The sequence below is a fragment of the Ovis canadensis genome, chromosome 2 (genome assembly GCF_042477335.2).
Source record: "Ovis canadensis isolate MfBH-ARS-UI-01 breed Bighorn chromosome 2, ARS-UI_OviCan_v2, whole genome shotgun sequence".
Classification (NCBI taxonomy): Eukaryota; Metazoa; Chordata; class Mammalia; order Artiodactyla; family Bovidae; genus Ovis; species Ovis canadensis.
In genome coordinates, this window is record NC_091246.1 from 144473997 (window position 1) to 144496431 (window position 22435).

At 42.3% G+C, this 22435-nt stretch overlaps 1 protein-coding gene across 1 annotated transcript in view; it reads right to left on the bottom strand.

Moving 5' to 3' along the window:
• The window catches only part of MYO3B (myosin IIIB), a 275064-nt gene that overhangs the window by 100264 nt on the left and 152365 nt on the right, over nt 1-22435 (bottom strand). Inside the window, exon 23 of the mRNA XM_069575180.1 lies at nt 20064-20163. Coding sequence (XP_069431281.1) covers nt 20064-20163 — 100 coding nt within the window. The remainder of the gene's footprint in view (nt 1-20063; nt 20164-22435) is intronic.

Here is a 22435-nt window from a genome sequence, read left to right on the forward strand (position 1 = left end):
TATTCCTGGGGTTTCATATATGATATGAAGGAAATACAAAAAACATAGGAGAAATGAAAAGAGAAGTCATACAGAATAGGGTCACCACTATAGCAGGAAACAGAAAACAAAAAAGAATGATCACAGCTTTTGTATTATTTTTTTTCCATTGGGTTTGCTACTTGGTAACTTTTCTGTTTTGAATGCATGCACTGTATCTTACCCCAAGTCAGTGTCATTACTCAATAAGTTGAATATGCAAATTATGCTTAAGTATATGGATATTTGTTTACTCTTGGACACATTCTAAATTTTAGAACATGGCTCAAGGAGAGAGTCATAAAAGGGCTCAAAAAGGCTGACAAATATTTCATGATGCCATTGCTCCAAGTTGGCACTGCTAGTTTATGTGCTGCTGTTGCTAAGTTGCTTCAGTCGTGGCCGACTCTGTGCGACCCCATAGACGGCAGCCCACCAGGCTCCCCTGTCCCTGGGATTCTCCAGGCAAGAACACTGGAGTGGGTTGCCATTTCCTTCTCCAATGCATGAAAGTGAAAAGTGAAAGTGAAGTCGCTCAGTCATGTCCGACTCTTAGCAACCCCATGGACTGCAGCCCACCAGGCTCCTCCTCCATGGGATTTTCCAGGCAGGAGTACTGGAGTGGGGTGCCATTGCCTTCTCCGCTAGTTTATGTACTTATGCTAATTTCCCAAATCCCACTGAGCCCTTTAAATTTGATCATATTTGTCTGCCTCATTGCTTTTCCCCAACCATGAGTCCATACAACTTTAATTTGTCACTTTTGTATTCTTTCTATAATTTTTTTCTCCTTTACTATTTTATTATAGGCAGCTGTCACTGTGTAAAGTCAAATGTAAGAGCAGAAGATTTTCTTCATTCTGCTGAAAATTCTTGTCTTATTGGGGGGATAAAAAAAGGACACTCAACACTCGACATAAAGCTGACTTCAGTTCTTTGTCAGCAACCAAGGGACCATGAGAAAATCTGACCTCAGGCCTGGGAATGAGTTAAGATACACAGTGAGGAAGAACACATGACCCAAAGGGCTGTAGTGCCATGGGCTGAGGGCCCCAGCACAGCCAGAAGAGCTGACCATTCGATCGCCACATCTACATGAGCAATACGGAGCCTACTAGGGTCTCCACTTCACAGCTGAAGCTTCAGCTTTTTGAGGAGCCTGCCCTGGAGGCACCTAGATCTGCATATACAAACCCAGAGCACAGAGCCTGTGCTCTCAGCCTGCAGTGCCATTTTGTTACTAGACTATTCCAGATATTCACTCCATCATATCTGGGATCTTAGTAAATGACACCTGGGGTGACAAACATCTAACTATAAAAAACATGCCGCCGCTGCTGCTGCTGCTAAGCTGCTTCAGTTGTGTCCAACTCCTAGTGACCCCATGGACTGCAGCCTACCAGGCTCCTCCGCCCATGGGATTTTCCAGGCAAGAGTGCTGGGGTGGGGTGCCATTGCCTTTCTCTAAAACAAAACATGCTGGGGGCAGATTAAATTAAACTAGGTCTGGAGATAACTCTTAAACCCTGAACTGCTGACCTTTTACTCACCTTATGTCTGTGGGCTAATATTAAGATTATAAACATTTATGCCACAGTCAAGGCTCCAATTTGGTGGCAAGCTTTGAGATTCTGTATGATTATAAGAACAATAGATACTACATTGAACAATATAAGGTCCTGAACAGCCTCTCAGGCATCACTCATTTATTCCACAAATATTTATGGAGCCCCTTTAATTTATCTCCTACTGTTTTGGGGGATACAAAAGTGAAATCTAAGATGCCTCTGCTCCTAAGAACCTATATTTCTAGCAGGGAAAGTAGACAATAAATGAAAAAAGAAGTAAATATGTTAGCATGTTAAACAGAAGTAAGAGCCAAAGAAGAAAATTAAAGCAAAGAAAGGGGTAAAGGAAGTGGTGGAGGCAGGGTCTGCAATTTTAGATTAAGTGGGTACGGAAGGTGATCTATAAGTAAAGATCTTAGTAAATAAATATGTTTCCCTCGTGGTTCACACAGTAAAGATTCCGCCTGCAGTGTGGGAGACCTGGGTTCGATCCCTGGGTCGAGAAGATCTCCTAAAGAAGGGAATGGCAACCCACTCCAGTATTCTTGCCTGGAGAATTTCATGGACAGAGGAGTCTGGAGGGCTACAGTCCATGGGGTTGCAAATAGTCAGACATGACTGAGTGCCTAACACTAGTAAATAAAACAGAATTCATGTCTTTGAAAGTGTTGTCAATAAAAAGCTCCTAATGGGTAAAAAAACTTTATATGTTACAGTACCTTGGGGCTGGAGGACTGATGTAAACACTTGGTAAAAGTTTAGCAACACACTTTAAGATGTGTGTGTGTGTATATATATATATATATATATATATATATATATATATTCATGATATATACACACATATTCATGATACATTAGTTCCAAAGCACTTAGGCTAGTGTTGTTTTATAAAATATAGGACACTTAGTTAAATTTGTATTCCAAGTACAAGATGAATAGTTCTTTTACTATAAAAATTTTCAAATACTTCATGGGACATACTTATGTTAAAAAGCAATCTGTTTTTTACATAAAATGAAAATACCTGACCTGCCTCTTGAGAAACCTATATGCAGGTCAGGAAGCAACAGTTAGAACTGGACATGGAACAACAGACTGGCTCCAAATAAGAAAAGGAGTACGTCAAGGCTGTATATTGTCACCCTGCTTATTTAACTTATATGCAGAGTACATCATGAGAAATGCTGGGCTGGATGAAGCACAAGCTGGAATCAAGATTGCCAGGAGAAATATCAATAACCTCAGATATGCAGATGACACCACCCTTATGGCAGAAAGTGAAGAGGAACTAAAAAGCCTCTTGATGAAAGTGAAAGAGGAGAGCGAAAAAGTTGGCTTAAAGCTCAACATTCAGAAAACGAAGATCATGGCATCTGGTCCCATCACTTCATGGGAAATAGATGGAGAAACAGTGGAAAGAGTGTCAGACTTTATTTTTTGGGCTCCAAAATCACTGCAGATGGTGACTGCAGCCATGAAATTAAAAGATGCTTACTCCTTGGAAGAAAAGTTATGACCAACCTAGATAGCATATTGAAAAGCAGAGACATTACTTTGCCGACTAAGGTCTGTCTAGTCAAGGCTATGGTTTTTCCTGTGGTCAGGTATGGATGTGAGTTGGACTGTGAAGAAAGCTGAGAGCCCCAAAATTGATGCTTTTGAACTGTGGTGTTGGAGAAGACTCTTGAGAGTCCCTTGGACTGCAAGAAGATCCAACCAGTCCATTCTGAAGGAGATCAGCCCTAGGATTTCTTTCGAAGGAAGGATGCTAAAGCTGAAACTCCAGTACTCTGGCCACCTCATGCGAAGAGTTGACTCATTGGAAAAGACTCTGATGCTGGGAGGGATTGGAGGCAGGAGGAGAAGGGGACGACAGAGGATGAGATGGCTGGATGGCATCACTGACTCGATGGACGTGAGTCTGAGTGAACTCCAGGAGTTGGTGATGGACAGGGAGGCCTGGTGTGCTGCGATTCACGGGGTTGCAAACAGTAGGACACAACTGAGCGATTGATCTGAGCTGAACTGAAAATATCAGTGGGTATCCTGTATCTTTATCTGCCAAATATGGCAACTCTAACTTGGGCAAATCAGCACCTCAGCTTCTTCATCAGCAAAACATAAATAAAAAGTCTTGTCAAAACTAGGGCAAAAAGATTAACTTGTCCTTTCTGGCAGAATAAAATAAAAATATAAGATAACAGGGTTTTAAAAGGGTTAAATTGAGATGCCTATATGGTTAGAATTTAGAAATAAAACACACACTCAGTAACGTGTTATACTTATTGCAGTTCTGCAAGACAAGTCCCTGAACATGGACACTTCAGGCTCCACAGGATAGAGAATGACAGTGACAAGTATCTGGAATGGCTTTCATTCTGGAACCTTCCTCTCTTCTTTGGGTGGGGTCATAGGTAACTTCCGGGTTAAGTTACAGGCTTAGCACTTTAAAGACTTGTAGAGGCAAAGCAAACTTCAGAGACCATTCACTACACTTTTTTTCACATTGTAAGTGGGGAAACTGAGGCCCAGGGGCTGATATAACATGTTCAAGTGAGTTGGAGGGAGAAACAGGTCTAACAGCCGCATTCGTTGGATGATGCTCTTGTCACCAGTGCAGCCCTCAAAGATAATATTTAATCTCGTTTTCCTCCCTTAGTTCTGAAAGCAGTGCTCAGTTTGCGGAAAGAAAAGCAAGAAGCACTGAAATGCAGAGCAGAATGAGCATGGCATGAAGTCAGGGGACCCACAGACAGATGAAGGAGGGGGCATAAGAAACACTAGTTAGGGAGTGTTGAAAAATGAGATGAAAAAGTCCAAACAAGATTGTGTGTGGTGGGTGCTGACTAGCCAGTGAGGTCACAGCGGTGCTCAAGGACAGATACCTAGCAGTGCCACGCTGATGTGGACAGCTGATGTAGGTGTGGATGGAGAGGGATCAGTTTCTAAAGAGAAAGTGGCTGATGGACTGCCCTGTCTAGAAGATGGATGTAGTACTGTCTTTTTTTTTTTTTTAACATTTTAACTTAACTCAACTTCACATTTAGAAAAAAGACACAAGAATAGTGTTTGGAATTCTGTTTATTCCTCAGCAGATTCTCCAGATATTAGAATGTGCACATTTGCTTTATCCTCTCTTTGTGTCTCTGACTTTCTTTTGGTACGTGTATAATGATAATACACACATAAACATACGTAATGTTTTTTTCCAAATCATCTAAGAGTCAGTTGTACCTGATACTCCTTTACCCCTAAATACTTCAGTGTGTGTTTCTTAAAAGCAAGGGTACTCTCCTGTATGACTGTAGCGCAACGCTCAAAGTCAGGAAATTAATATTACTACAGTGCTATTACCCAATGTATAGATTAAATTCAGATTTTGCCAGTTGTCTCAATGATGTCTTCCATAGAAAAAGGAAACTTTGGATCGTACATTGTATCCAGTTGTCATGTTCCTTAAATCTCCTTTCACCTGGAACACTTCCTCAGTCATACTTGCATTTGATTTTGAAGCCCACGGGTCAGTCATTTTGGAAGAAGTCCTTTTGTTTGGTTTGTCTGCTGTTTCTTCATGATTAAATTCAAGTTATGCATATTTTGCTGGAAATCCACTGAAGTGATGTTATTTTTGTGCATCCTATCAGGAGGCACGTGCTGTCAACTGTCTGATTATTGGTGATACTAACTTTCATCACTTGGTTAAGGTGGTGTCTGCCAGGTTTCTCCCACTGTTCTTTTGAAACTAATAAACATCTTATGAAGATTTCTTCTAAAACAGTTACCCCTTAAGCTTTCGCCTATTAGTTTTAGCACCTATGGAAGAGTCCTGCCTGAAACAATGACTATTTTGATAGCTGCCAATGGTGATTTTCTGCCTGCAGCATTCTTTTCACACGTGTTTCACATTTGACTGCTCTGTTTCTTCCTCCCCTACCTCTCTTCCTTCCTCTGCCTCCTTTGTTCCTTCATTTCCTCCTTCCTTCTATCAATGTGGCTTCATGAATTCTTACTTTATCCAATACATTATATTCTTTTATCATTACTTACTTTGATAGTGAAGTTGTCCTCAATTTGGCTTAATTTTAATGGGTTGGGAGTAACAGACTTCAAAACAAGGACTTCAGAGAGGAACGTATAACACTAAGGAGTACATAAAGAAAGATGAATTCCTCCAAAAAAACAATAACTCTCCTTATTACTACTACTTATGAGTGTTGCGGCATCAGATGAGATGCCGTGTGATTTGTGTAAGTTGTCTCATTTAACTTTCATGACCTTGTGAGGCAATCATGTCAATTTTTACATTCCATTTAAAGATAAGGAGACAGAGACTCTGAGAAAATAAGTAAGTTCATCAAGATCTTACCCTTAGTAGTAGCAAGTCTAGTCGACTCCAGGGTCCCTGCTCTCAACCACTAGGCAACCCTACAAATAGGTGTGGAAACCTTCAGGAAAGGAAAAGGTCTTAGAAGCAAGGCTGCACTGTTCCTGTGGGCAGCTGGACATTAGTACCAGGATTTGCAGAGTCATCTAAGCTTTTTGCATTTTTACAAATGGGGCAATAATTGCCTACAGTTCTGTCATTAGTGTAGAAACTTCCCTAAACTGCATTGTGAAAAGCATCTAACCCTGCCTAAAATCCAGGGAGGAAGCATAAAGGACTCATTTGTGCCAATGTCAGCTGACACAGATCCAGAAAGGCATGAGTTGGCCAAGTCACCGAAGGAAGCATTCCCATGGGTTGAGACAAGTGAAACCCGAATTTAGGCAGAGAAGAGAACTGAGAGAACAGTAGAGCAGGGATTCTGAAGAAATTCAGTCTATTCAGCTCTCGAGATCCCAGGTGAAGGCAGGGCCGTGTAGCCCTCCCGCCAAGACTCACATACAAGATCCTTCTTCCTGCAACAGTACTGGCATCTCCATCACCACCACACCACTTTTATTATTATATTTCAGGTTCTTTGAGAATAAGTTTGGGTGAAAGAAACATATTACCTGCTAGTGAAACTAATCCAAACAACCATTTTGCCCTAGAGGGAAAAGCACAGTTGAATCTGAGAATAGCATTCTTACCCTCACAGGAGGAAGAAACTAAAAATAAAAGACAACAAGGTGCTTCCTGCCAGTCAGTAAATCCAATAAGCAAAGAAGATGCCTCAACCTGGCACTGGGCAGTTAACAGTCAGCCCGACTCCCTCCATCGGAGAATGGCCATGTGGTTCTCAGAGCTAACAGCTGCCAAGCAGAACCTCTCAGATTAACCCATAGGTGGTGTTGAACCACTTCCCATTAAGATATTTGCAAAGCAAACAAAAATGATAGCCCCATTCTGAGTGCTGGGAGCCGGCCAGGAGCTCTAGCTGTTCTTGTTGACACAAAGAGCTCTCCAGGGAGGGTCTGGGCCAGAGTGTGGAAGGCCACTCCTGCCTGCCTCTCCAGACTGTGTTGATCTTAAGCCATTAGAATCTCAGTATCAGGGGCTGTTTATTATCTAATTTCCCAATCACAGCAGTTGCTGGAGCTTTGTTTCACCAGAACTCTATTTCTCTGTCGCCCTGACCTACACCATTCAGATGTAAAGAAAAAATTCAGCTCTCCTCCTGTTATGTCTACTCATTAAGGAGACAAGTCTGAGAAGTTACTAAGATGCATACAGAGAGTGCAGCATTGCCACTGTCAACAGCTTCTGTGGCAAATACTTGTTAGGGTTCCTTCTGAATTTAAAGTAACCATGGCAATGCTAATGGGAAATATGCTTACATATTTGTGTCCTACAGGTAGGAGCAAGCTGCTGTTTAATTCACAAAATACACTTGGAGCTGAAACACTAATATTTTTTCCTTCTAATCCAGAGGGTAAAATGAAATAAGGTTTAAAAGGCTGTGGACACATGCAAAGTTAATCTTCTTTCAACCTGGAGGATTATAGTCTCAGTTTTTTTAACTGTTCATAAAGAATTGCTTTCACATAGAATTCATTTTTACACAAATATTGTTTCCTACAATATTTTCAGCTTGAGCAAGTTTTCTTTTCTCAAGTTTCTTTTCTTTCAAAATAGCCTCCATATGCAAAGGTGAAAATGAAATGAAAGGTGCTCAGTTGTGTCCGACTCTTTGTGACCCCAATTCTCCAGGCCAGAACACTGGAGTGGGTGGGCTTTCCCTTCTCCAGGAGATTTTCCCAACCCAGGGATCAAACCCAGGACATTGCATGCAGATTCTTTACCAGCTGAGCCACAAGGGAAGCCCAAGAATACTGGGGTGGATAGCCTATCCCTTCTCCAGCAGATCTTCCCAACCCTGGAATTGAACTGGGGTCTCCTGCATTGCAAATGAATTCTTTACCAACCAAGCTATCACGGAAGCCCGCTATGCAAACATACTTTTTGTCAAAAACTCATTCTGAGCTTTAATTGAGCAAAGGTCTTGATGAGGATACAAGCAAAAGTTGACACCAGAAATGTGCTGAATTTCTAGAATTTCCTAAACTCATGGAATGAGTAATGCAGGAAGAGAATAAGGGATGGCAAAATGGTCAGAAGAATTTGTCAGATTTTGTCATTACTGAAAATTGTCCTGAAGGTGTCCTTTAGGTTAGAAATCAGAATGTTAGAGGTATTAATTCTATAGCAAGAGAGACAAAGAAAGAGAGTTGGAGAGAGAAAGAAGGAAAGGGAGACAGATAGAGGTTGAGATTTCTTTAGAAAAAGTACAGGCATTATCATACTAAAAAAAAAAGGCTTTTTATAAAAAAGAAGAGAACTGCTTGACATTTACAGTATAAAGTTAGAAAGCAGCTTTTTAGACTTTTGAAAATATCATTCAGTTTTAGATGATGTTTCTCCAGCTGTTGCTGGACCCAAGCTCTCTGTAAATGTGCAAGTTTTCCAGATAGAAAGTGAATCTAACACTGCAGGTCAACTTTGCTGAACTCAAGACGTTGTTTGCTAATGTTCTTATCATTTGCTGATGGCAAATATGTTTAGGGACAGATTAAGTCTGCCCACGGGTGAGCACATTAAAGACGTTGCTGGGGTGGTAGAGTAACCTCATCTGTCTGTAAGATGTGTTGGACATATCGGAAACTAGCTCTCATGCCAAACTGTCCAAATTGTTTCTGGACACGCTCTTGTCTTTGTCTGAGGTACCAGACACAAAAACATTGCCTTGAAGTGTGGATCTCACATAGGGGTGGAGGTGGTCGGAGAACCCAAGTCAGACATGCATTCTAACATCATTTCTGCTTAAGTTTACTACATGCTGGTTCCTGGCAACTGATATCTTTAAGATATCAACCGTAGATGGCTACCTGCCAATAACTAAGCTTCTAAAGAAAACACATAATTAAGCATCTTGCCAAACTCAGGGCTTATTTTTGAGCTAGGAAAGTATATCCACTATAGAATAATTACATAGTGTTAACAGCATCTCCCTTCATTTATATTGTTAGCACTGTTGACTTTTGAGAAAGTCAGCTTCCTATCTTATCAAAAATTAATTTTTGTGTTCAAGCTAAACTCAAGATAAATAGGAAGCATTTCTTAAGTAAAAGTAATGAAAAAGTTAGCTTTAGATGTAACAGAAATGAAAATTCAAGGAGCGTATATTCATTCGTCCATGCATCCCTTCATTTTACTTTACGCCTATAATAGGTGAAGATTTTAGATTCTAGATTCAGTGAGTCACACAGAAATAAATGGCAGTTTCAGTGCTGGAGTTTATTGTCTCATGTAGAACGTAGTCATAATGGCTAACATTTCTGTGTACTTACTACATGCTAGGTAGTCTTTTAAAACTTTCCTATGGCTCAGTCTCACAATTAGCCATATGAGATAGGTACCATTATCTGAAATTTCTTTAACTTGCCCAAGTGACAAGTGTTTAACTTCTCACTGAGCTACTTGGACACAGACCCAGGTGAGAGGAGAAAACAATCTGTCTCCAGAATCTGTAGCCGAAGTTGTTTCCTCTACCTTCACAGAGCCCCTAACACATGTGGGCAAGAATCAGACTCAGATGCTGGTGGTGCCAGGCCATGAACTAAGCAGGACTGTGAGTTACTATCAGTGGAAAACAGCCTCTACTCAGTTCTAAATGATTGCTGCTTGATACTCCGGCTTTCAGGAGCCACCAGAATTCTGAGCTGTGATATGAAATATTTCTATTTTTATACATTGGAAACACTGAGAATTTCAAAGATATTGTTCAGGTTAAAGAAACTATGTCTGCAGACCATCTTCTGTCCGCTGACTGTGGGTGTGTGTCTTTTAGCTTGCGGAGTAATGTCCACAACGCCACTCAGCTTTTAAGGTCTCCCGTATCCACTTCCCACCTGCCTGATTCCCTCTCGTAGCTCTCCCTGCATCACAGCACTCCTGCCCATACTCAGTCCTTACCCCACTGGACGTCTCTCCCCAGAACCCACCCCCACACACTCCCGCACATCCTGCCTCTGGGCCAGGGCCCGCTCTATTCTGCCACCTAGGCTACTCTTCTCCTGGCTCTAGGCTGCTTCAAAGCACTGCACCATGAGATGCCTCATGGGTGAGACCTTGACGGATGGTTAAACACCATCAGGTAAAGAAAGAACTGGCAAGGGAATTCTATTCAGAAGAAACAGCATGAAAAACTACACAGAAAGAGGAAAACAAAAGATTTTGAAAACCATCAAACAATTCCAAATCTTTTCAAAGGTTTTTGGCCCTGAGAATCTGGTCCTATAAACAGAACTCTGATTACTGACATCCTGGACATCCACGGTCCTTCTAAAAGAGTTCTTTGCATAAGGATCACTGATGATTTAAGGTTTGCTGAAACAGTTCAGATAAATATTTATGTACAGCCATAAGCAAATCCACAGGGAAAAATATAATTCAAAACAGACTTTTTGTTGAAGATCCTTTCAGCTGCTGATAAGGTTTCTGGCTTCAAAAAGGTTTTCAAAATACATGTGATCAGTTACAATTTTAAACATCTAGAAACTCTAAGAAGGCTCTAACAATCAAGGAAACTTTGAAAGTTATCATTTGAGGGTGTTGCCAATGAAACCTAGCTATATTGACAAGGGTGAGTCTTGGGTCCAAAATCAACCTCCGATTTATTCCTGAGGTAAGAGCCAGGACGCAGAAAAGAAAATTTGGCTCTCAGTTTAAAGCTGAGAGTGAGCATTGTTCTAAAGTACTGGAATCCTCAGTGCTTATTTTAGACATAGCTCTAGAGCTAAACCAGAGGTCTTAACTCTTCATATAACGGTAGCTTTGCAGGAACCTTTTACATACTACTATTACTACCATTATTGCTACCACTTCTATCACCACCATCAACAACAGCTTGCCATCATCTTTTATCAGGCATTTATTATGTCTAGAACTGTACAGATTACATCTCATCTTGTATAGATCTAATCTCAGATAACTTATTTTTAATTTTTTTATTAATTGATATTGGAGTATTGTGGCTTTACAATGTTGTGTTAGTTTCTGCTGTACAGCAAAGTGAGTTAGTTATACGTACACAGATATCCACTTTTTCTTAGAGTCCCTTCCCATCTAGGGCACCAAAGAGCACTGAGTAGAGTTCCCTGTGATATATAGTAGGTTCTCATCAGTTACATATTATCTATTTTATATACAGTAGTGTATGTATGTCAATCCCAATTTATCCCACTCTCTTCCCCCTTGCTAATGATAAGTTTGTTTTCTACATCTGTGACTCTTTGTTTATGCTTTGCAAATAAGGTCATCTATACATACCATTTTTCCAGATTCCATATAGAAGTGATATCATACAATTATTTGTCTTTCTCTTTTTGACTTACTTCTGTATGACAATCTCTAGGTCCAGCCATGTCTCATTTCATTCCTTTTTGGCTGAGTAATATTCCGTTGCATATATGTACTACATTTTCTTCATCCATTTCTGTGTTGATGGACATTTAGGATGCTTCCATGGCCTGGCTATTATAAATAGTGCTGCAGTGAATGTCAGGCTGAATGCATCCCTTTGAATTACGGTTTTCTCCAGATATATGCCCAGGAGCAGAGCTGCTGGATCATATGGTAGCTCTTTTTGGTTTTTAAAGGAACCTCTCTTCTGTTCTCCATAGTGGCTGTGCCAATTTATATGTCCACCAACAGTTTAGGTGGTTTCCTTTTTGCCACATCCTCTCCAGAACTTACGGCTTGTAGATTTTTTTGATTATGGCCATTCTGACTGGTGTGAGGTCATATCTTGTAGTTTTGATTTTAATTTCTCTAATAATTAGTGATGTTGAGCATCTTTTTCTGTGTTTTTGGCCGTTTGTATATCTTCTTTGGAGAAATGTCTATTGAGATCTTTGGCCCATTTTTTGATTGGATTGTTTGTTTTTTTGATATTGAGCTGCATGAGCCGTTTGTATATTTTGGAGATTAATCCCTTGTCAGTTGCTTTGTTTGCAAATATTTTCTCCCATTCCGAGGGCTGTCTTTTTGTTTTATTATGGTTTTTTTAGCTGTACAAAAGCTTTTAAGTTTAATTAGGTCCCATTTGTTTATTTTTGTTTTTATTTTCGTTACTCTAGGCAGTAGATTGAAGAATATCTTGCTGCAATTTATGTCCATGAGTGTTCTGTTTAGATTTTCCTAAAAGAGTTTTGTCATAGTATCCAGCCTTACATTTAGGACTTTACTCCATTTTGAGTTTATTTTTGTGTATGATGTTAGGGAGTATTCTGATTTCACTCTTTTACGTGTAGCTGTTCAGTTTTCCCAGCATCACTTCTTGAAAAGATTGTGTTTTCTTTTGTTTTGTCCCCTCTGTTGTGCACTGGGTGGGCATAGCTATGTGGGTTTATCTCTGGGCTTTCTAGCCTGTTCTATTGATCCATATTTCTGTTTTTGTGCCAGTACCATACTGTCTCAATTACTGTAGCTTTGTAGTGATCAAGATTGCTTTGATTATTTGGAGTCTTTTGTTCTTCCATACAAGTTGTAAAAATTTTTGTTTAGTTCTATGAAAAATGCCATTGGTAATTTGATACGTATTACACTGAACGGTAGATCGTTTTAGATGGTATAGTCATTTTGACAATGTTGATTCCTTCTGTCCAAGAACATGATAAGTCTCTCCATCTGCTTGTTTTATCTTTGATTTCTGTCATCAGTATCATAGTTTTCTGAGTACAGGTCCTTTGCCTTTTTAGGTAGGTTTATTCCAAGGTATTTTATTCTTTTTAATGTGATGTTAAATGGGATTGTTTCCTTAACCTCTCTTTCTGATCTTTCATTGTTAGTGTATAGAAATACAAAAGATTTCTGTGTATCAATTTTGTATCCTGCGTTTTTTACCAAATATATAGAGGAGCTCTAGTGGTTTTCTGGTAGCATCATTATATGTATAGTATCATGTCCTCTGCAAACAGTAACAGTTTTACTTCTTTTCCAATTTGGATTCTTTTATTTCTTTTTCTACTCTAATAGCTGTGACTAAGATTTCTAAAACTATGTTCAGTCTAACATGTCTAAAACTATGAATAGAAGTGGCAAGAGTGGACATCCTTGTCTAGTTCCTATCTTAGAGAAAATGCTTTCAGCTTTTCACCATTGAGTATGATGTTAGCTATAGGTTTGCCGTATACGGTCTGTATTATGTTGAGGTAGTCAGTCAGTCAGTTCAGTTGCTCAGTCATGTCTGATTCTTTGCGACCCCATGAACCACAACACGCCAGGCCTCCCTGTCCATCACCAACTCCCGGAGTTCACCCAAACTCATGTCCATTGAGTCAGTGATGCCATCCAACCATTTCATCTTCTGTCGTCCCCTTCTCCTCCTCCCTCAGTCTTTCCCAGCATCAGGGTCTTTTCAAATGAGTCAGCTCTGTGCATCAGGTGGCCAAAGTACTGGAGTTTCAGCTTCAATATCAGTCCTTCCAGTGAACATCCAGGACTGGTTTCCCTCTAAGCCCAGTTTCTGGAGAGGCCTTTTTTTTTGGTTGTTGTTCATAAATGGGTGTTGGATTTTGTCAAAAGCTTTTTCTGCATCTGTTGAGATAATTATGTGGTTTTTACTTTTCAATTTGTTAATATGGTATAGCGGAAGGGGATTTCAGAGGATGAGACAGCTGGATGGTATCACCAGCTCAATGGACATGAGTTTGAGTAAACTACGGGAGTTGGTGATGGACAGGGAGGCCTGGTGTGCTGCAGTCCATGGGGTCACAGAGAGTCGGACACAACTGAGCAGCTGAACTGAACTGAATGTGGTTTATCATACTGATTGACAGTGTATGTTGAAGAATCCTTGCATCCCTGGGATAAGTCCCACTTGATCAGAGTGCATGAAAAGTACTATAGGTCTGTCCTACTATAGAACAGACCTATCTACCTGATTTGTTAGTGGGGCATGTGTGTGTATGCTCAGTTGTGTCCAGCTCTTTGTGACCCCATGGATTGCAGCCCGCCAGGCTCCTCTGTCCTTGGAGTTTTCCTGGCAAGAATACTGAAGTGGGTTGCCATTTCCTACTCCAGGGGATCTTTCCATCCCAGGGATCACACCTGTATCCCCTGCACTGGCACACAGATTCTTTACCGCTGATCCACCAGGGAAGCCCTCCCTGTCAAACCATGTTTGGCTTAATGAACAAATCTGACTTATGAATGTGCTCTCAGAATGGAACTCGTTTGTATGCAGGGGACCTACTGTAGCTAAACTAAGATTCAATCCCAGGTCTGTCACTTGATTTTCTGCTGGAAGAAGGTGACACACAGCATCATAAGCATGTCATGAAAGAAGGCCACCACCCCTAGCTCCTCTCACACCTGCTGATGTTTCCCCCCTGGTGTCATGGGGAGGTGGGGGTGTCTCTTAATATGTTAGTGCACTAATTTGGCCACAGGGGCATGAAATGTGCGCTAGCCCCTGGCATTAGTGAAATGAAAGTGGAAGGAAAATAGCATGGGCATTGAAGGGTGGGAGAGGAAAGGTGGGAAAGGAGACCTCCTCTGGATACTGACATGGAAAGAAAAGTTTTGTTTTGTTGAGTCTTCTTAGCATTGCCACATATTTCTACAATGACCCCCCACACAGTCTGTCAAGATATGTGGCAATCTGTACTTCACAGCCCACAGAAAAATCTGGCCCACAGTCAGCCCTGATGGGAAGGCTGTTGCCCTGGCTCATCAATTCTGAGGTCAGCCCAATTGGCCTCAAGCCCCGGGCTGTACGGATGACAAACGGGAGAAACATGTGCCCATTTTCCCCTCTTGCAAAGTGCCAGCTCCCCTCGAGCTGTCTGAGTCATGAAGTTTCAGTCTCTCTTGAACCTGAAGTGGCCCACAACGAAGCAGCTTCTCTGGGGGTGTGTTACAAGCTGCTGGGTAAAAACATCTGCACCAGCATGATCAATCTGCTGCCTCCCTCATAGGGGCTTCTTTTTACACAACAACAGGCTAGCTGTGCTAAAGAATGTCAAATAAAAGCCTTGTGAGAGCCTTGCCATACGCAGGCCAAATTAAATTAAGGGGCATAATCCTCACTATTGTACTTATCAGCATTAAAATGGAGGATTACCATCATGGAAAAAAGCCCCAAGGCATAAAAGACTACTTCCATTCTGTCATTCACTGTATACAGTTACAGGCTTACACAGGAAGAGGAACAGAGATGCACTGGGCCAACCACTGACTTGGACTTGCAACATGAGGTTTCTTTCTCCCCAGCCAAGTGAGCCCCGCCCCACCGCGTACCCATGGGAACACCTTTCCCATGAGGCCAGAAGCTTTCTCCCAAGGGTCAGAGCTGGAATTTTCTCCACCAATCACAGGCTGAGAGTTTGTTCCCCATCAGAATTTACTCCTTAGCTGGTTGTGATTCAAGATTTGTTGCAATGACAGTTATAGAGAATATAGGAAAAAAACAAACAAACAAACAAACAAACCCTGGGCTAGGCATTTGGAGCTGGGAGAGGCAGCAGAATGTACTGGCTAAAAACATGGGCTCTGGAGTTAGAGCTATGTTCAAATCTTGACTCTGTCACTTTACTGACTAGGTAACACCAACAGCAAGTCCCTTGTACTCTCTAAATGTCAGAAATTATATAATATGCACCTCTCGCACAGGATTATTATGAGGATTAAAAAGAATCATTCATGTGAAATCCTTAACACAGTGCCTAGGAAGTTGTTAATGAATATCAAATATTAGTTGTTACGATTATTGTTAGAGACAGAAAATCCAGACTCAAACCCTAGACCTGCCATTTATCCTCTGTGACAGTGAGTGAACCCCATGCTAGCCAACTGGGGCAGGAGCAGGTAAATCTGATGCCTCCAACCCAGTAGTGGTTTCCAGTCCAGCATTTGGGAGCTGACTGAGTAGCCGTCCCCGTGTTTAGCTGACTCATAGGGAACATCATCCAGAAGACTGGTGTGTGCATTCTGTGAGATAACTGTGAGGAAGACTCGCCGCTGCCATAAATGTTGGATGAATCAGAACAATGTCCTCAATGTGTCCTTGTCATCACAGTCTCACAGTGTTTCGTTGTCATGTCTGGGTCTTCCTTATAAACTCTTCCTTCTGATTTTGCCTTCCCTCCATCATTCCCTGTACCTATCTGCTCCATCACTACCTCTTTAGGATTCTTCTAGAACACTTTATGGGTTGCTTCTCTAACCCCTTTATTCTTTGCTTACTTTCTTCTGCAGAAGCTGAAAATGCTCACCTTTCCAGCTTCCCTTGCCGGACTCCTCTTTCCTGCAGAGCCACCTCTGCAAATTCCATCTGATAAGATGTGAAAGGAGTGTCCTCGGGACTTCTGGGAAAGGTTTCCCTCATGACCAACAGGGAGAGACTCCTGAGGATAGCCCTTCTCCATCCATCTCTTCCTTCCTTCTTTGGACAATGCCATGTGAACAAGGGATCCTTAGCATGCTGCTTCAGCTACCTTGTGCTTCTAAGTGCTGATGTGTTGGGATAGCGGGGCAAAGTAATGGAAGGAGTCTGTGTCCACATATCTGAGTGGCCAGCCCAGCACTGGAACTTCTGTCTTTGGACCTGTTACCCTGAAGGGTCCTTGAACTTGCTGCTGGGAGCGTCACCCCTGGCATGACCCAGCTCTCTTCTCACTATGCCTTGCCTGATCCTCTCAAGACATCCTTCCTTTCAACCCCTGGGTTGTACCACAGGGCATTGAGGTGAATATCAAACACAGAGAGAAAAATGGGCTCCCACCTTCCCTAGGGCACAGATGACCTGAAACACTATCTGACGAATTATTCTGAATCCTGTTATTGCCACCACCACTTAAAGATTGAGGAGGGAGAACATTCCTTTCATAAAAATATGAGTTCTGAAGAGTGGTCTTGGAAGTCAGCCTGACAAATTTATTGAGACCCATCGCATGTACTAGAAACAGGAAGAAGGAACATTTGGCCCTTGCCCTTGAGAAGCTGAACTGCTGGCACATGGTCAACCACAACACCAGACAAAACATGGAAAGCCACAGAGAGTAATATACCAAAGTGGTGCAAGGACCCAGCCTGTCAATGTTACCACTCACAACGTCATAAAGAGTTTGTGTCGGAATACAAATCAGTTCAATTAGTTACCAAGTATCTTGTTTCATTTGGCTGAGACTATATATGGGGGAAGGGGAGCAAGACTTCCTTGAAGAAAGCAGTAGCTTGATGTACATTAGGACACAACCTCATTTTCATATGAACCAGCCCTTTGAGTAGTACAGTCATAAATGGTCCATGATGGTTCAAGGAGTGTTAAAGAAATCAAGGACTCTGTAGAGAAGACAGATATGATGTTGTATCTTGATGAAATAGGTAAGAGCTGAACTGAAAGGAGGGGGCAAAGAGCACAGAAGTAGATGCACTGGTAGGAACAACATGAAGTCTGACTCCAGGAAGCCAGAGGGTGCATATAGGGTCATGCAGGAGCTGAGTCTAGGGGACAAACTGCAGTGAGATAGAGAGAGGCTCGCAAAAGCAGACTGAGGAGTCTGAACCTCTTTTGGTCTGAAACAGGAAGCCACTAAAGTTCTTTGAGAAGTCAGAATATGCTTTAAGACAATTGATCAAGTGTTAGAAATGAAAGCTGATCTGTAAAGAGGAGAGAGTAGAGAGAGACAGATAATGGTAGGTCTGGGCCAGGGAAGGATGCTAAATAAGTGATTGGAGGTAGGGTTAAGTGAGACATGGGGATCAAAAAGGAGCACCAGGTTTGAAGACCAGGTCACAGGAGATTGTGTGTAGCACTCATGGAAGTGGCGAGGTCTGGTGAGCTGGTGGAGGTCCTTTGGTGGGCTTTTCTGTTGAGGCTCTGGTGTGTAGATCAGGAGTCTACGGGCAGCAGGAGGTGGGTGTAGTAGGGTGGAGCTCAGAACAGAGACCTGAGAATCATGCTCTCTCAGCTGAGAGTTGGTACCAGAATACACTAGTGAGAGAGGTTATTGCCCAGGGAGAAGTGAAGAAAGAAGAGAGTCAAGGACTTGGAGAACTGCCTGTATTTCAAGGTGGGTGGAAGAGGAGCAGGATGAAGACAGAGGACATCTGGGAGAAAGAAGCTGAAGACTGCGGTGCTGTAGAAACCGAGGACGAGTGCGACTCGTGGAAAGCATGGTCCATGGCACCGTGTTGCACAACCTGATGAATACAAGGCTCTCTTAACTGGGAGCTAAGCTTCCCAAGGACTGTTTGAGGGATATGGTGAGGGCATGGATGATTTCGGGTTTGGAGAGGGAGGGGTTGGTGAAGGAATGAGGCAACCGAGCTGGACGTCAGTCTGAGGAAGTCTGAGGTGTAAAAGTAAGAAGAGAGAGGGACAGGGCCAAGGGAAGACTTTTGTTAGATGGGGAGAGGAATCAGCAAATGGGGAAGAGGCAGCAGAGGGAGAAAGATGTGAAAGCCAGGGCTCGTCTGCCTGATGGCGGCAGGACCTGGAGAGCAGGAACATCACAGAGGTGAGCCCGGGTGAGCGAAGGAAGAATGGACAGCTGAACAGAAGGGGCAGTTCTAAGGTGGAGGGAAGAGAAGCGGACATTGCTCACAGCACAGCCCTGATATTCTGAGTAAAGCTGGTCATCAGTGGAGGTTGATGGGAGTCAGGCTGGGGCCGGAGCCATTTCCCAAACTATATTCATTGCCTTGCCCAAGATCAAAGGGCTGGAAAATGCTAGCTTTAGGATCAGAACCCAAGTCTTCTACCTGCCAAGTTCAGTGGTCTTTCTGCTGAAAGAAATTTTGAACTCTGTTCAAAATATGAAAGTATCTCTAATATGAGATACTAGGCCTATAATATTTCATCAAGTACCCTTACATGAGCTATTCTGACTATTAAGTACAATCTGCCCTCCATTTCTACGGGTTTTGTGCAAATCCAAGTTTGGCTGAATTTGTGGTTGTGAAACTTATGGATGTGGAGGGCAAACTGTATCACAACATTCTATATGTAAAGGGCTTGAGCAACAGCGAAGTTTGGTATCTGTGGGGGCTCCTGGAACCATTCCCTGTGGTTACTGAGAGACAACTACAGACTACTTTAAAAGCAGCTCAAGCAATTTGAGCAGCTCAAGCAATGGCGCCCCACTCCAGTACTCTTGCCTGAAAAATCCATGGATGGAGGAGCCTGGTAGGCTGCAGTCCATGGGGTCGCTAAGAGTCGGACATGACGGAGCGACTTCACTTTCACTTTTCACTTTCATGCATTGGAGAAGGAAATGGCAACCCACTCCAGTGTTCTTGCCTGGAGAATCCCAGGGACGGGGGAGCCTGGTGGGTTGCTGTCTATGGAGTCGCACAGAGTTGGACACGACTGAAGCGACTTAGCAGCAGCAGCAGCAGCAGCGGCAGAGAAGTAGTGAGGATTTAATTTGTCAAGTTTCAAAATATTAATAAGATGTCTCAAAAATTAAGAATTATTTTTAGAAGTTACAAATTAAGACCACCTCTTTTCCCAAAAAAAGATGCAATGAATTTTCTAATGGCCTGCTTATTTCCTCAAAATCCTGGAGTAAACTTTTAATGAAAATGATATACCCTTTTTGCATTAGCTTAAGCCCCCAGTTTTTGTCCTTTCAGGCTGGTCAGTTCTTTGGTGGGGTGGGAGCTGTCTTGTGCACTGTAGACTGGGGAGCAGCGTCCCTGGCCTCGATCCACCAGACGTCCTTTACACAAACCCCCTGTGAAGAGTTGTGACAACCAAACATGTCCTCAGAAGGAGAGTGGGAGGGGGCAAAACTGCCCCCAGATGAGAACCACTGTTTTAACCTGCTGAGGCCAAATACAGGTTTCACTATGAGGAGAACCCATAAGAAGGTTGTAACCAGATTGCCGTGTAGATCAAAGACTTTTGCCCACAGAGTAACGACTTGGAGGAATCTGGCGGGCAACACTTTCTGGCTCCACTCTCTCCAACTCACCAAAATAACACAGTGTAAGAAATACTTTTGTTTCATTGTCTGTTGGAATAAAATCTTACAGCTAAGACTCACCAATTTTTCTCAGTGACAGGAGAGGTGCTTGAAGTCTCTGCATGGCCATTGCTGGGTTCTGCTTGTGGGCTGCTTTTATGATCGCCAGAGCCCCTCAGAACTAAGAGAAAACACACAAGTGCTTAGAGACTGAGGTAGGCAGGGTCTGATTTCAGTAGCCATCTATTCTCTCTGCAGCACCTTGCTGCCTGTCCTCACGCTGACCCTGACTTTCTGCAACCTTTGTCTAGGACGCATCATCAAAACGGACTTGTTCCGTGATGACAGGCCTTGCTTTGTCCTCAGTCCCAGCTGGCAAGCTGGATAAAATAACTCATCTTGTAGGAAAACAAGCCACCTGTCTATGACAATAGATATAAAGAGTAGACAGGTTGGAGGCCCCAAGGTGAGGAAGTCGGCAAGCAGCAGAACACATGAGCTGGAGTGGTGTGGTGCTGGACAGTCTTAGGAGTCCAGCTTCCAGTCCTGGCTGGGTTGGGCAGAGCTGCCTGTGGATGAGGATGGTGGTCAAGGAATACCTCCACAATGTGTGTAAGTAAGTGAAAGTGTTAGTCACTCAGCCATGTCTGACCCTTTGCAACCCTATGTACTGTAGCCTGCCAGGCTCCTCTGTCCATGGGATTCTCCAGGCAAGAATACTGGAGTGGGTATCCATTCCCTTCTCCAGGGGATCTTCCCAACCCAGGGACTAAATATAAGTCTGTGCACAGCAGGCAGATTCTCTACCATCTGAGACAATGTGGGTAGGATTGCTACAACTAGGGATTCATTTCAGGAGGAACTCAGTTCTGTACTGTGATTTGAGGACAGCTCACTGGCGAGTTTCTCAAGAGTGAGAGTGACAAGCACAATTCCTCCTTTTATGACCAGGGCAGCTGTGACTAACTAAACATTGCCTTCTTCTCTTGAACTTTCATTTGGCTTCAAGTTCCTTTCTAACACAATGTTTCATGTCAGTGGTTCTCAAGATATGGGCCCCACGTTATCACAGCTAATTGAAAACACATCACAGAAAGCATCGACATCGCCTAAAAACTTGGTAGAAAATAAAATTCTTGGGCTTCACCCTGACCTAAATGAATCAGAAAGTCTGCAGGTGGAGGCTGGCAATCTGTGTTTTTAACAAGCCCTTGAGGTAATCAGGATTGATGTTGAGGTCTGGAAGGTACTGCTCCAGATTAACAATTCTTACTCTTGACTGTACGTTAGAATCACCCAGGAAGATTTTAAATATGCCTGAACCCAACTCCCAGCGATTCTGATACTGGTCTGGTGTGGGGTTGGCATCATTTTTAAAAAGCTCCCTAGATAATTTTAAGGTGTGGCCAGGGTTGAGAACCATAGTTACACATTGTTAACTAATCCCACCAATCCATTAGGGTCAGAAGGAGACTCTGTACCTATTTATTCTCCTTATTTTAGATCATCTAGAAAGAGCCAACCCAAAATACAAGCAATGAAGATAATCGACACATTTTTCAATTGTGACATAGTGTGGAAGGTGCATAAAATATTGAAGGTTTCTGTTATAATGATGGAAAATATAATGATGATAAAAATGGAGTGCATTAAAAGAAATACGGAAATCAATTGTTTTTGTCTATTCTGTGAAGAGTATGCCCTGATTTTATATTATTCATTTGGTTCCTTAGGCATATTTATCTCTTGTGTAGCAGAAATGTGATTTTTTTCACTATCAGTGGTAGATAAGACCATCTGTTATTATTACTATTGCTATAAACACCAAAAGGATAAAAAGAAAATTTTATATGGAACATTATTACATTTTTATTATTATATACATACACTCACATGCAAACACATGTTATGACCAAACCGTGAAACAACAATATTAAAAGAAGTGGGAAGCAGAAATCAGGAAAAGTAGCTGCAGCCTTTTAGAATTTCAGGAACCGATCCCCTCTCCTCCCTTCCCTGCCTTCTCTTGATTGATGAACTCGTCTGGTTAGAGGACCAGGCAGGCTTCCCCCTCCTGGAGATTTTAAAACATTGTTTGACCCAAGCTCTCCGTGAGAAGCAATATAAAAGTGAGAAATGATATGAAAAGAAAAAAAAAAGAAGCCCACTTTAGGGACAAAAATATCTATTTCCTTACTAAGAAGGAAAATCAACAGAAATCATTTTTAATCTTGTCCTCTGGCCCAATTCAGCAGCACCAAGGGCTACCACTCACTGACCAAAGCCCAGATGGTCTTGTCCACACAGGAGGCGGACATTGTTGCTGTCTGCATCTATTTTGAGATCCTCAGTATGAAAATGAGAAATAGCAGTTTAATAGCAATCCAGAGAGGAAGAAGCACAAGCAAAGTGAGGAAGACCATTAACCGCATTTGGTTTGGGCTCTCCTTATG